We start from the raw sequence: 12,446 nt of genomic DNA on the forward strand, positions 1-12,446 counted from the left end.
ACATCAGTAAGTGTTATCAAATGATTTGATGAATTCTGTGATTGTTTTAGTCTCTAAACGTTCCATCTTGTTTGGAAAATGTACAGATTAGTTTGATTTTAAAAGATGGTCAAACTATATATACCTAAAGTGACTTTGTATGCATTATTTTTCCAGCTAGGAAAAGTGAATATCTACAGTAAATTCAATCTCTGAATGAAAACGCTCAACAGCAGGGTTTCCCAAACTGGGGTTCGTGAACCCCTGGAGGTTTGAAAGGGAACTGCAGGAGATTTGTGAGTTAATGAAAATCAATTAATCATAAAAATCTAAAATTAAAAAAAATAATAATATTAAAATCACAATACAACCCTTGCAAAAAAGTTGATATAGTTAAATGTTTACTTGCATATCATGTGACTCACTAAGATCAGAGAACTGTGAACATGCAAATATGCCGTTAAATTATTAACTTCAAGTAAATATTTTAGCTCAGAGGGGTACGGGTGACAAAAAAGTTTGGGAATCTCCTCTATACAGGGTTTCTAGAATTTATCAGAGTTTTGCTCCATAATAAAAAGGTTTTCCTAATAATAAAGGCCTAAACATTAAATAATTTTAACCAAGAAAATGCTAAGAAGCATACATTTTCATTCCACTCTAATAGTAATAATATTAGTTATAAATTACAGTATTTTACTGATTCACATATGTGATCTTACACATAAAAACAACACATATACACATGTGTTTACCATCTGAAATTTGTTTATTTATTTTTCATACAAATGTATGACTGGAAAAATATAGAACATATTTATATATATATATATATAGAGAGAGAGAGAGAGAGATAATGCTATTAAATATCACAGTACAGTTGCAAGCATATGCACATTTTTAATTTGCAAACAAATCAAAGTAATTTTATTCAGATTGTTCCTGATCACCACAGAATCCCCTCTGGTCATGTACAGTATTGTGCAAAACTCAAATGTCTCAAAATGTCCCTTGCACAAACAATTAAAAATACTTCACCATCAAAAACGATATGGAGTGTTTACATAATTTCAACTCGGATACAATAAGTATCTGATGTAAACTTGGTCCACTTTTCAAACTCATTCATTCATTGTCTTCCAAAGAGCGTCATCCATACACAAATCAAAACGACATGTCCTACGGCTGTTTAACACATGTTGAACATCTATATGGCTTTAAACCTTTCAGTCATGGTTAGCCTGAATCTGTCTATTGGTCTGCATCTGGCTGGTCCATAGAAGGCTGTAACAATCATTAATGCAAATACTTGAACCTGAATATTGGTTGTTTTGAAATCCAGAGCCTCAGTGCCAGACGAAAATGATATTAAACTCGTAATTTAAAAAACATAGACATCATTTTAGGTCACAATGAAGCAAACAGCTTTGGTTATGGGTGGATGTTCATTTAACATGTTTTAACCGTTAACCTTTCACTAATGACATCACCCAGGAAGTGACATCATCTTGGAGGAGAAACGGCTGCACAGACATCAGTAAGTGTTATCAAATGATTTGATGAATTCTGTGATTGTTTTAGTCTCTAAACGTTCCATCTTGTTTGGAAAATGTACAGATTAGTTTGATTTTAAAAGATGGTCAAACTATGAAAATGAACTTAAAGGTGACGCTTATATAAGCGAACTGTCAATAAGCAATGCATAACTTTAGCACTTTATGAACATCTGCACATTTTCTTGTTGTTTTGTTATTAATCACGTTCAAATTGAAATTAAAGAATGATAGTCTGACCCTTGAACTTACAGAAGCGAATCAGATCTTGTCTTTTAATTGAAAATTTACCATTAGACGTTTAACTAAGAAAAAGTATTTTTTCTGTAATTGTTGGTTTCTTATTCATGAAAAACAAAAAGGTTTCCATTGACAGGACATTGAGCGACTGGCTAATGTGTTACAATATCAACAATACAAATGTATTTAGCAGTTATTTTGCATGTCGTTGATGAAAAACTGTTATTTCCCAGGAGGATCTGAAGGCAGCATGTTCGGTGCACTTTTCTAGAGAACAGCAGAACAGTTTCATGGCTAGCAGGAAAATATTGATATTTTTGTATGTATTATTTATATTTTAAATAATGGCTCATCTATGGCAGGCATCGCAAACACTTCAGACTCTGATGGAGATGACATTGAGATGATACTGGTGCAGGCGGCTGGTGAGGCTTTATCATAAACACAAACATCTTCTGAGTCAAACTGCTCTTAAATAATAATAAACAGAACACATTTTGATTTCTATCATAGAAAAATAAAGATGAACAACTATGTCATATATTTTCAACATTGGCACTTCTGAAAATCAAGATTGGTGGATCGCAGCAGCATAAACTCCAGCATAACACAGATGTCTGCGCATCAAACCTCACCCCCAAATCACAAAATATACTCGCAAAATCAATTTCACATTTAAATCTACATACGTTAATTACTTCTTACAAAATGAGAATTTAGGGTTAAATGGTCAGAAAATAATGTCACAATGTAAAAAAAAAAAATCATAATGGTCTTCATTTTCATAATAAATATATATATATATATATATATATTCTGATTTTTGGGTGAAATTTGATGTGGACATGTTTTCAGACACATGAGCATCAGAGGTGATGAATCTTTTTAGCTCACATTTCATTCCAAAAGAAGTTGTGTTTTGCATAAAGAAAACAACGCTCATTTTATATTAAGTGAAGAAGCTTTGCATTGGGAATGTTTCATTGTCATGAAAATCATGCTACAATTATTTCTTTTGATTTTTGGGGTGAGATGGCATGGCCATGTTTTCAGATGCACAAGCATCCCAGATTAATGAATATTTCACTCCATATTTCACTCCAAAAGTCACAGAAAATAAATAAGAAATTATGTTTTGCATAAAGTAAAAACAGTCAGTTTTAACAGTCAATGTAAAAACAGTCAGGTTTTATGCAAAATGTCATTTCTAATTTATTTGTATTAATTTTAAGGGTGAAAAGAGACATTTCATCCCAGTCAAAGAAAAGAATAAGTAATTATTTGCTTTTGCATAAAGGAAATTAAGCTTATTTTGTGGATTAGATATTGATGTTTTTCATTGTGCTATTTCTGAATTTAAAAAAATTGTCAGGAAAATTGTCACAATGTAAAAGCCCATTTCCTCAACGCAAAATATAATTTCTTATTTTTTCCTCCCTTTGTTTTTGGGGTAAAATGCAACTTTTGTTGTTTGCATGTTTTCAGACGCACAAGCATCAGAGATGATGAATCTCAACCTGTTCAGCTCATGTTTCACCCCCAAAACCACACAAAATAAATTAGAAATCATGTTTTGCATAAAGAAAGTGACATTTATTTGTAGATTTGTAGATTTAATTACTTTGCAGTAAAAATTATTTGTGGTCAGAAAATGACAATGATTTGCAAAAATTTTTGCAGAAGGAAAACAGCTTATTTTTTACATGTTTTAAATAAAAATGTGGGATTTGATACGTTTAACTGTCATGAAAATAGTGTTGCAATGCAAAAACAATCTATTTTCTTAATGCAAAACATAATTTCCTATTATTTTTACTTCTGTTTTTGGGGCAAAGCATGACCTAGACATGTTTTTTATGAGATTTACTCAATTACAATTCTTTAATAAAACAAACAAACGAACATTAAATTCAAGTTTAACAGCAGCCAGTCAGGATTGTGCGGTTCAGGTAAAGGACCTCCCATTTTAAACAGCTGTTTGCGGTTCATGCGGAGATGAGGCGGGCCGCTCCTCTGTGCACCTGTGCCTGAAGGGGCCCGTACTCCACGCGCTCCCCGTCCACCGTCATCACGCCGGCCTCGCTCAGCGGCTCCAGCCTCAGCGCTCGCACGCGACGGTACACCAGATGCGTGCAGCCCCAGTCCAGGTGCGTCCCGCTCTGCATGGCCCAGAAGAGCCGCAGCAGCATGGTGCGCGAGATTCCCGCCGTCACGTAGAACAGATGAATGAGTCCGTCGTCGGCGCGAGCGTCCGGAGCCGCCAGCAGATCCTCGCCCAGGTGCGACTGAAACATGGCGAGCACCAGGACGAACTCCTGCTCCTCCACCAGCGTCCAGTCCTGCGGGACGGGCTGCTCCAGCGGGACCAGCAGGTGGTCGGGCAGCCGGCTGTCTGCGGTAGAAAAGCCAGCAGAGGCCGATTCTCGCTGGCTTTCGGCAGGCAGGAACGCTAGTTTCCCCTGATAGATCCGTAAGTAGGCCAGACGCAGCAGCGTGCTGAGGAGAAAGCGCAGCGCTCCGATCTGGCGGAACTGCTCGCTCTCGATGTCCACGTCGGCCACAAAGCCCCAGGCCAGAGACAGGAAGGAGAAGAGACGAGCGCCGGACGACAGACGGATGGAGATCAGGTCCAGTTTAGAGATCAGACCCTTACAGAGCAAAAAGCCACAGCTGGTCAGCAGATCTTCACCCCACACCGGAGACGCTCTGCAGAGAACAAGCAAACACAAATACACGCTCACAACATGACAGATCAATCAGTCAGTGCTTACTGGATACAAATGACCGAAAAATAAAACAAAATGAACCTGATAATATTAGTTGTATACCTAAACACCCGCTACAACAGATTTATTTTCTTTTACAGTATTTCTTAATATTTTGAATTTGCTGTTTTTGTTTTCAGTTTAGCTTAAGTTTTTGTCATTTTTATTAGTTTTCCCCCCTCCGAAAATTTCTATTCAGTTTTATTTTTTATATATTTTTATTTAATACTTCAACTTATTTTTTAACCAATTTCTAATCTTCTAAAGAAATGTATATTTATTTTAGTAATTTTAGCGCTAAATTTTTTATTTCGGTTATTTGCCAAGACAACATTTCAACATCAAGTTTTTGTAAATTCAGGTTTTTCATCTAATATTTTATTTTATTGCGGCTTTACTTGAATCACCAAAACATTTGTAATATTTTTAGTTAACAAAAACAACATATCATAAATTAATGAGCAAATTACATTAGCAAAACTATAATCAACGAAATGAAGTTTATATAATGCAGCATAATTTTACAAACGGCAAAATGAACCTTATAATATCCTTATAATATAATATTTATTTATTAGATTAAAATATTAATTACTATTTAATAATCTTTTGAATTAGCTTTTCTTTTAAATCTATTTTTATTTAATTTATATTTAATTTAAATGTATTTTTAACATTTTAGTTTGAGTAATTTCGTTATGTGCTTCTGTGATTTTCATTAGGTTTTTTTTTTATATATATTTTTATTCAGCTTTAATTGATTTTTTATTTAACTTTAGTTTGAGTAATTGTAAGACTTCATCTTTAACTTATTTGACCTATTTCCTTTAGTTGTCAAGGCAACATTTAAATTTTTTTTGTTCAAGTTCACATTTTTTTGACCCATTATCACCTGCTCTCTGATCGGATGTAAGTCACTGGCGATTCATTAATGCTTTCATTCAGTTTTCTCTCTCAGCAGAACTGAGCTTTTATTCTTTAGTTCAAAGAAATCCCACAGAGATTCAACTCTCACAAACAGACGCTAAAGACTGGAATAATGACTGCTTGCATCGCAAACTTTAAATTGAAGATCTGGTTTGAACGAAGCACAGCACAGGTTGGGTTTAATGGAGATCACTAATTCAAATGAGGTCTAAAGCTGCATGAACACTGACTCTAGATCAGAGATTCAGAGCGTGCTTCAGTCAGATTCAGTCAGGCTGGCTTTACTGTATTTCAAAGAGTTTATACAGTTTATATCTGGGAAACTCTCCTGAGGAAGCGTTGCCATTTTTATGTCATCAAATTATATATTAACAAGTTCTGTTTAAGACATTAAATTTTAAATGAATGAGATATCCAATAGATATGCACAATATAGCAGAAACATACTGGCTGCTGGCTGATATTACCGAGATTTTTTGTTACTATTAAATGTTGGCCTTGGATAGGCCCTGTTTAATGGATATGAATATTTCCCTCATTTTGACATTTAATGAGGGAAAATGATTTAATCTTTAAAACACTAGTAAATTCGTAAGTCTGTTAAATGTAATTTTTAGAAAATTTCAAAATGAATACAAATATGTCATACTGTGCATTAATGTTGTGGTCCCTAAATTCAAAATGAATTCTAAATTTAGAAAATTAATTTAAAATAAAATAAAATACAAATAAAATTATATAAAATTTAAATGAATAAATTAAATTATTACAGTATTTTTTAATGAATTAGATAATTAATTAAAACGATTTAAATGAATGTTTAGTTTTTAATGTTTTATTTTGAGTTTACATACAGAACAGAATTTTATTAATGGTCGTAACGTATTGGCTTTGGTCCAAATTTTTATACTGAATTTCATAAAATTTCAATTAAATTACTAAAATTACATACAATTTTATATAAATTAGATCTTTTATTTAAATCATTAAATATTTAAATTAAAGTTTAGTTTTTGTGTTCTGTTTTTAAATTTATATATAAAACAGAATAGAATTGTATTATTTGCCATAACGTATTGGCATTGCCCGAATTTTAATAAGACTTATAATAAATTATTAAATAAAATTTTAAATGAATCGGATAATTCATTTAAATTAATTAAATTAAATTAAAGTTTCGTTTTTAGTGTACATACAAAATAACAGAATTTAATTATTCACCATAACTACCATAACTTGAGATTTAATATTGGATTCATACAATTTAAATAAATTACATTTTAAATTAGATTATTTAAATCATTAAATATTTAAATTAAAGTTTAGTTTTTGTGTTTTGTTTTTAAATTTATATATAAAACAGAATAGAATTGTATTATTTGCCATAACGTATTGGCATTGCCCGAATTTTAATAAGACATAATAAATTATTAAATAAAATTTTAAATGAATCGGATAATTCATTTAAATTAATTAAATTAAATTAAAGTTTCGTTTTTAGTGTACATACAAAATAACAGAATTTAATTATTCACCATAACTTATTAGCATTGAGATTTAATATTGGATTCATACAATTTAAATAAATTACATTTGAAATGAAATTAGATAGTTCATTTAAAGTAATGAAATGAAATTAAAGTTTAGTTTTTAGCATTTTATTTTTAATTTCTATAGCATATCATTTCATTATTGGCTGTAATGTATTGCCATTAGCCAGAATTTTAATATCGGCTTTCATATTTACTTGTCTCTAAACATCATGTAAAGAAGCTGAATCCGGTTGGTCCCTTTACATGTCAATCAGACAGTGTGGTGGGCGGTGCTTGTCCTGCATGATCTAATGAGTTCTCTCTGATTGGCTCACCGTGTGTAGTGATGGACGGAAGCAGCCAGTGCATTTCCTGAACCTCCGGGCAGGATTCCCAGAGGAGTCTGGATGGCCTTTTCCCAATCCGGCCTATCCATTAGACCGTTCACCACCTAAAACACACACACACACACACCTACATGAGCTGAATGCACACACACAGAGAGAGAGACGAACACAAGCGATCTGCACACACCTCAAACAGCAGCCCGTCTCCAGACAGAATGACCAGAGCGTCCCACTGCGTCAGGTCAGCGCTCCTCACCAGATCCCGCGCGTGATTCTGACGCTCTGTAGGATCAGATCACAGCAGACGCTCAGATTTCTGTCCTGTGAGCCACTCAATAGACTTCAAGAGCAGATTCTCTGTGATGCATTAAAGTCACCTATTAGAGCTCAACTAGAAGAGCTGATACAGCTGCAGAGAGATCTGATATCATTGAGATGCTATTATACTGTACAGTCTGCAGTTGTTATTAATATTTTGAATTAGTTTTATTTTTGTATTTTCTGCTTTCATTTTTAAAAAATTGTTTTAAAGCTTAAATGTTTTCAGCATTGATAATAATCAGAAATGTTTCATATTAGAACGATTTCTGAAGGATCATGTGACACTGAAGACTGCAGTAATGATGCTGAAAATTCAGCTTTGCATCACAGGAATAAATTACATTTGAACAGATATTCACATAGAAAACACTTATTTTAAATTCTAATAATATTTCACTATTTTTTGATCAAATAAAAGCAGCCTTGGTGAGCACAAAGCACTTTTCTCAAAATCACTTGCCCCCAAACCTTTGAACAATAGTGTAGTTTTTTACTAAACCTGGAGTTGAATATAATTGGCTCTTATGAGAAATTGCTTGTGATGTTCTTCATTTGTAAGTTGCGTAAGGCATCAACTAAATGAATGAATGTTAATTATTCAGTTAGATACAGCAGTTCATCTCAGAGCATAAGACAAATGCATAAAACTCCTATAAAAGTTTCACAGTCTAAAAGGTATGAAGTTTTGATCCTATGTGTGTGTGTGTGTGTGTGTGTGAGAGTAACAGCACTGATGGAGTGTGTGTGTGTGTGTGTGTTTAACAGCACTGATGGAGTGTGTGTGTGTGTGTGTGTGTGTGTGTGTGTGCTTGTCCTGCATGATCTAATGAGTTCTCTCTGATTGGCTCACCGTGTGTAGTGATGGACGGAAGCAGCCAGTGCATTTCCTGAACCTCCGGGCAGGATTCCCAGAGGAGTCTGGATGGCCTTTTCCCAATCCGGCCTATCCATTAGACCGTTCACCACCTAAAACACACACACACACACACCTACATGAGCTGAATGCACACACACAGAGAGAGAGACGAACACAAGCGATCTGCACACACCTCAAACAGCAGCCCGTCTCCAGACAGAATGACCAGAGCGTCCCACTGCGTCAGGTCAGCGCTCCTCGCCAGATCCCGCGCGTGATTCTGACGCTCTGTAGGATCAGATCACAGCAGACGCTCAGATTTCTGTCCTGTGAGCCACTCAATAGACTTCAAGAGCAGATTCTCTGTGATGCATTAAAGTCACCTATTAGAGCTCAACTAGAAGAGCTGATACAGCTGCAGAGAGATCTGATATCATTGAGATGCTATTATACTGTACAGTCTGCAGTTGTTATTAATATTTTGAATTAGTTTTATTTTTGTATTTTCTGCTTTCATTTATAAAAAAATGTTTTAAAGCTTAAATGTTTTCAGCATTGATAATAATCAGAAATGTTTCATATTAGAATGATTCCTGAAGGATCATGTGACACTGAAGACTGCAGTAATGATGCTGAAAATTCAGCTTTGCATCACAGGAATAAATTACATTTGAACAGATATTCACATAGAAAACACTTATTTTAAATTCTAATAATATTTCACTATTTTTTGATCAAATAAAAGCAGCCTTGGTGAGCACAAAGCACTTTTCTCAAAATCACTTGCCCCCAAACCTTTGAACAATAGTGTAGTTTTTTACTAAACCTGGAGTTGAATATAATTGGCTCTTATGAGAAATTGCTTGTGATGTTCTTCATTTGTAAGTTGCGTAAGGCATCAACTAAATGAATGAATGTTAATTATTCAGTTAGATACAGCAGTTCATCTCAGAGCATAAGACAAATGCATAAAACTCCTATAAAAGTTTCACAGTCTAAAAGGTATGAAGTTTTGATCCTATGTGTGTGTGTGTGTGTGTGTGTGAGAGTAACAGCACTGATGGAGTGTGTGTGTGTGTGTGTGTTTAACAGCACTGATGGAGTGTGTGTGTGTGTGTGTGTGTGTGTGTGTGTAATTAAAAATTAATGTAATTAATCATTCAAATTAATTTGATTAATGATTAAAACTGAAAAGCGTATAATAAGGATCAGCTAATAAGATAGTATCACTGATAGACACTGATTAACAATTAAGATAAATTACATTAAAAATATACAACTGAAATTATTATTGTTTCTGTTGCACATTTAATGTCATTTGTTATAAATACAGTACAATGAACCCTAAATCCATGTATTTGATCTTTTCTAAACATCACAAGATTTCTTTAAAGTTGTTCATTTGTAAAAGTGTTTACGTTTTAAAAGCTGTCTGTAAGCTCGATTACACAGTTCAGTGTCTGTCCAGAAATTAAACGTGTGTGTGTGTGTGTGTGTGTTTGAGTGTGCATGTTTATGTGGTTTATGAGGACACAAATTTGTATAATAACATGGGTATGACATATATTACAACGAGAAGGTGATTTATGAGGACATTTTCAGTGTCCCCGTAATTCAAAAGGCTTATAAATAATTCAGAATGAGTTTTTTTGAAAATCTAAAAATGCAGAAAGTTTCCTGTGAGGGGTAGGTTTAGGGGTAGGGTTGGTGTAGGGCAATAGAAAATACGGTTTGTACAGTATAAAAACCATTACGCCTATGGAGAGTCCCCATAAACCATAAAAACAAACCTGTGTGTGTGTGTAGAGTGACTGATTCAGCAGAAATGCCTAAAGCTGAGACCACACACACACACACACACACACACACACACACTCATTGGCTTCGGTGTGTATGTGGTGTGGTGTGGTGTGGTGTGTTAATAGAGGAAGACGGATCACAGGCAGAAACATCACAGTGAGCCACATTACAGATCACACATCAAATCTGCTTCATTCCCGGGATAAACAGTGTCATAGTCATAGTTCAGCAGATCACTACTGATCTTACAGGACATCTTTTTATCCAGATCAGGAGAAACATACACCAGTGTTAATATTATTGTTATTTTTATGACAATTAAGCACAGTTGGCCCAGAATTCTCATTAGTGTAAACTCAAGCTCATTACTGTAATGCATGTGTATATTTAACAGGAAACCATAATTATGTGGTAAATAGGTTTATTGTCATGAAAATAATTCTGTCTATCTGTCCGTCCATCCATCCAACATTCTTTCCATCCATTGTTCTATCCATCAATCATCCATCCATCATCTCTCATACTATCATCATCCATCATTCCATCATTCATCCATCCATCATTCTATCGTCCATCCCTCCATCGTTCTATCATCCATCCCTCCATCATTCTATTGTCCATCCATCCATCCATCATTCTATCGTCCATCCCTCCATCGTTCTATCATCCATCCCTCCATCATTCTATCGTCCATCCCTCCATCGTTCTATCATCCATCCCTCCATCATTCTATTGTCCATCCATCCATCCATCCATCATTCTATCGTCCATCCCTCCATCATTCCATCATCCATCCATCCATCATTCTATCGTCCATCCCTCCATCGTTCTATCATCCATCCCTCCATCATTCTATCGTCCATCCCTCCCTCCATCCATCCATCCATCCCTCCATCCCTCCATCATTCTATCATCAATCCATCCATCTGTCCCTCATCCATCGTTCCATCTATCCATTCATCTATCTACAGTATTGTTCTATCCATCCATGCATAGGGAACACAAACGGCACAGTTTCCTGAGAGTAAATCATGCACAACTGATGTGCAAACACACGTCTAACTACACAAACACACTCAACATTCACTGATGGATGTATAAACAGATCCAACTGCATCAGCATCAGCACACACACACACACACACACACACACACACACATGCGATCAGTCGTCCATTCCTCATACGTGTGTGTGTGTTTCTCTGTCGGAGGTTATTCGGAGTTCATGCTCTAACAGTCAAGCTCTTCCTCTGTTAGCAGTCCTGCTGCTGTCTGACTAATAGCGGGTTTTATATATGAAGCTGCCAGCTGTACACAGTGAGATGGGAACTTGTGTTTTATGAGTCTGTAGACCCTAATGGTGAACTTGAATGGCAAAACAGATCAACTACTGTCATGGAGGAGAAACAGTTTGAGGGAAAACATGCTGAGAAAGACTAGTTAAAGTTACTTAAACTAGCTAGTAACCTGAAAAGCACATCAGGTTAGGGATAAGCAAGCCAAAAATGATCAATCTGTCATCATTTACTCATATCATTGACTTTTTCAGTCTGAAGAACACAAAAGAACATATTTTGAAAACCAAACATCATTGGACCCCATTGACTTTCATTGTGTAGACAATTTATTTATTTTTTTAGGTGAACTATCTCAGCAACAGAAATGTATAAAAAAGTTAAGTAATTTCAGAAAAGTATTTTCAATAAAGAGAGAAAATTCAGATGGAAATAATGGGTGGGGCTTAATTTTATCCAACACTGATTGGTCGGTCAAAAGGAAGCTACGAAATTTTTGCTTTATAATAATTTTTCTCAGCCACATGGACTTTGTTGTGTCAGTGGAAAAATAATTTCAGAGGTGGAGAAAATTAATCATTTTGATGAACAATTATGAAAACAAACATTTGTTTTTCTTCAGAATAACATGCACACTGATGAATGTATTCATAATGTATGCAGAGACATGTATTCATGCTTTTAAGCTAACATTCCCCAAAACCTCTTGTACTGCAGAATCTGAACTATATATGCCATTAACAAGCTGAATCTGTTCAGAGAGCTTCTGTGAGTGTGTGTGTGTGTGTGTGTGTGTGTGTGAGAGTGTGTGAGTGTGTGTGTGTCTGTGTG

General features: G+C 34.9%; 1 protein-coding gene across 1 annotated transcript in view; it reads right to left on the bottom strand.

Moving 5' to 3' along the window:
• Nucleotides 1–3,569: 3,569 nt before the first annotated feature.
• Nucleotides 3,570–12,446, bottom strand: part of sphk1 (sphingosine kinase 1) — a 23,540-nt gene continuing 14,663 nt past the window's right edge. Inside the window, exons 3-5 of the mRNA XM_016567370.1 lie at nucleotides 7,531–7,625; nucleotides 7,332–7,447; nucleotides 3,570–4,478 (exon numbers count right to left, since the gene is read on the bottom strand). Of these exons, the coding sequence (XP_016422856.1) occupies nucleotides 3,758–4,478; nucleotides 7,332–7,447; nucleotides 7,531–7,625 (932 nt within the window). The 3' untranslated portion in view covers nucleotides 3,570–3,757. The remainder of the gene's footprint in view (nucleotides 4,479–7,331; nucleotides 7,448–7,530; nucleotides 7,626–12,446) is intronic.

The sequence above is a fragment of the Sinocyclocheilus rhinocerous genome, unplaced genomic scaffold (assembly GCF_001515625.1).
Source record: "Sinocyclocheilus rhinocerous isolate Xijiao unplaced genomic scaffold, SAMN03320098_v1.1 scaffold1553, whole genome shotgun sequence".
NCBI classification, from domain to species: domain Eukaryota; kingdom Metazoa; phylum Chordata; class Actinopteri; order Cypriniformes; family Cyprinidae; genus Sinocyclocheilus; species Sinocyclocheilus rhinocerous.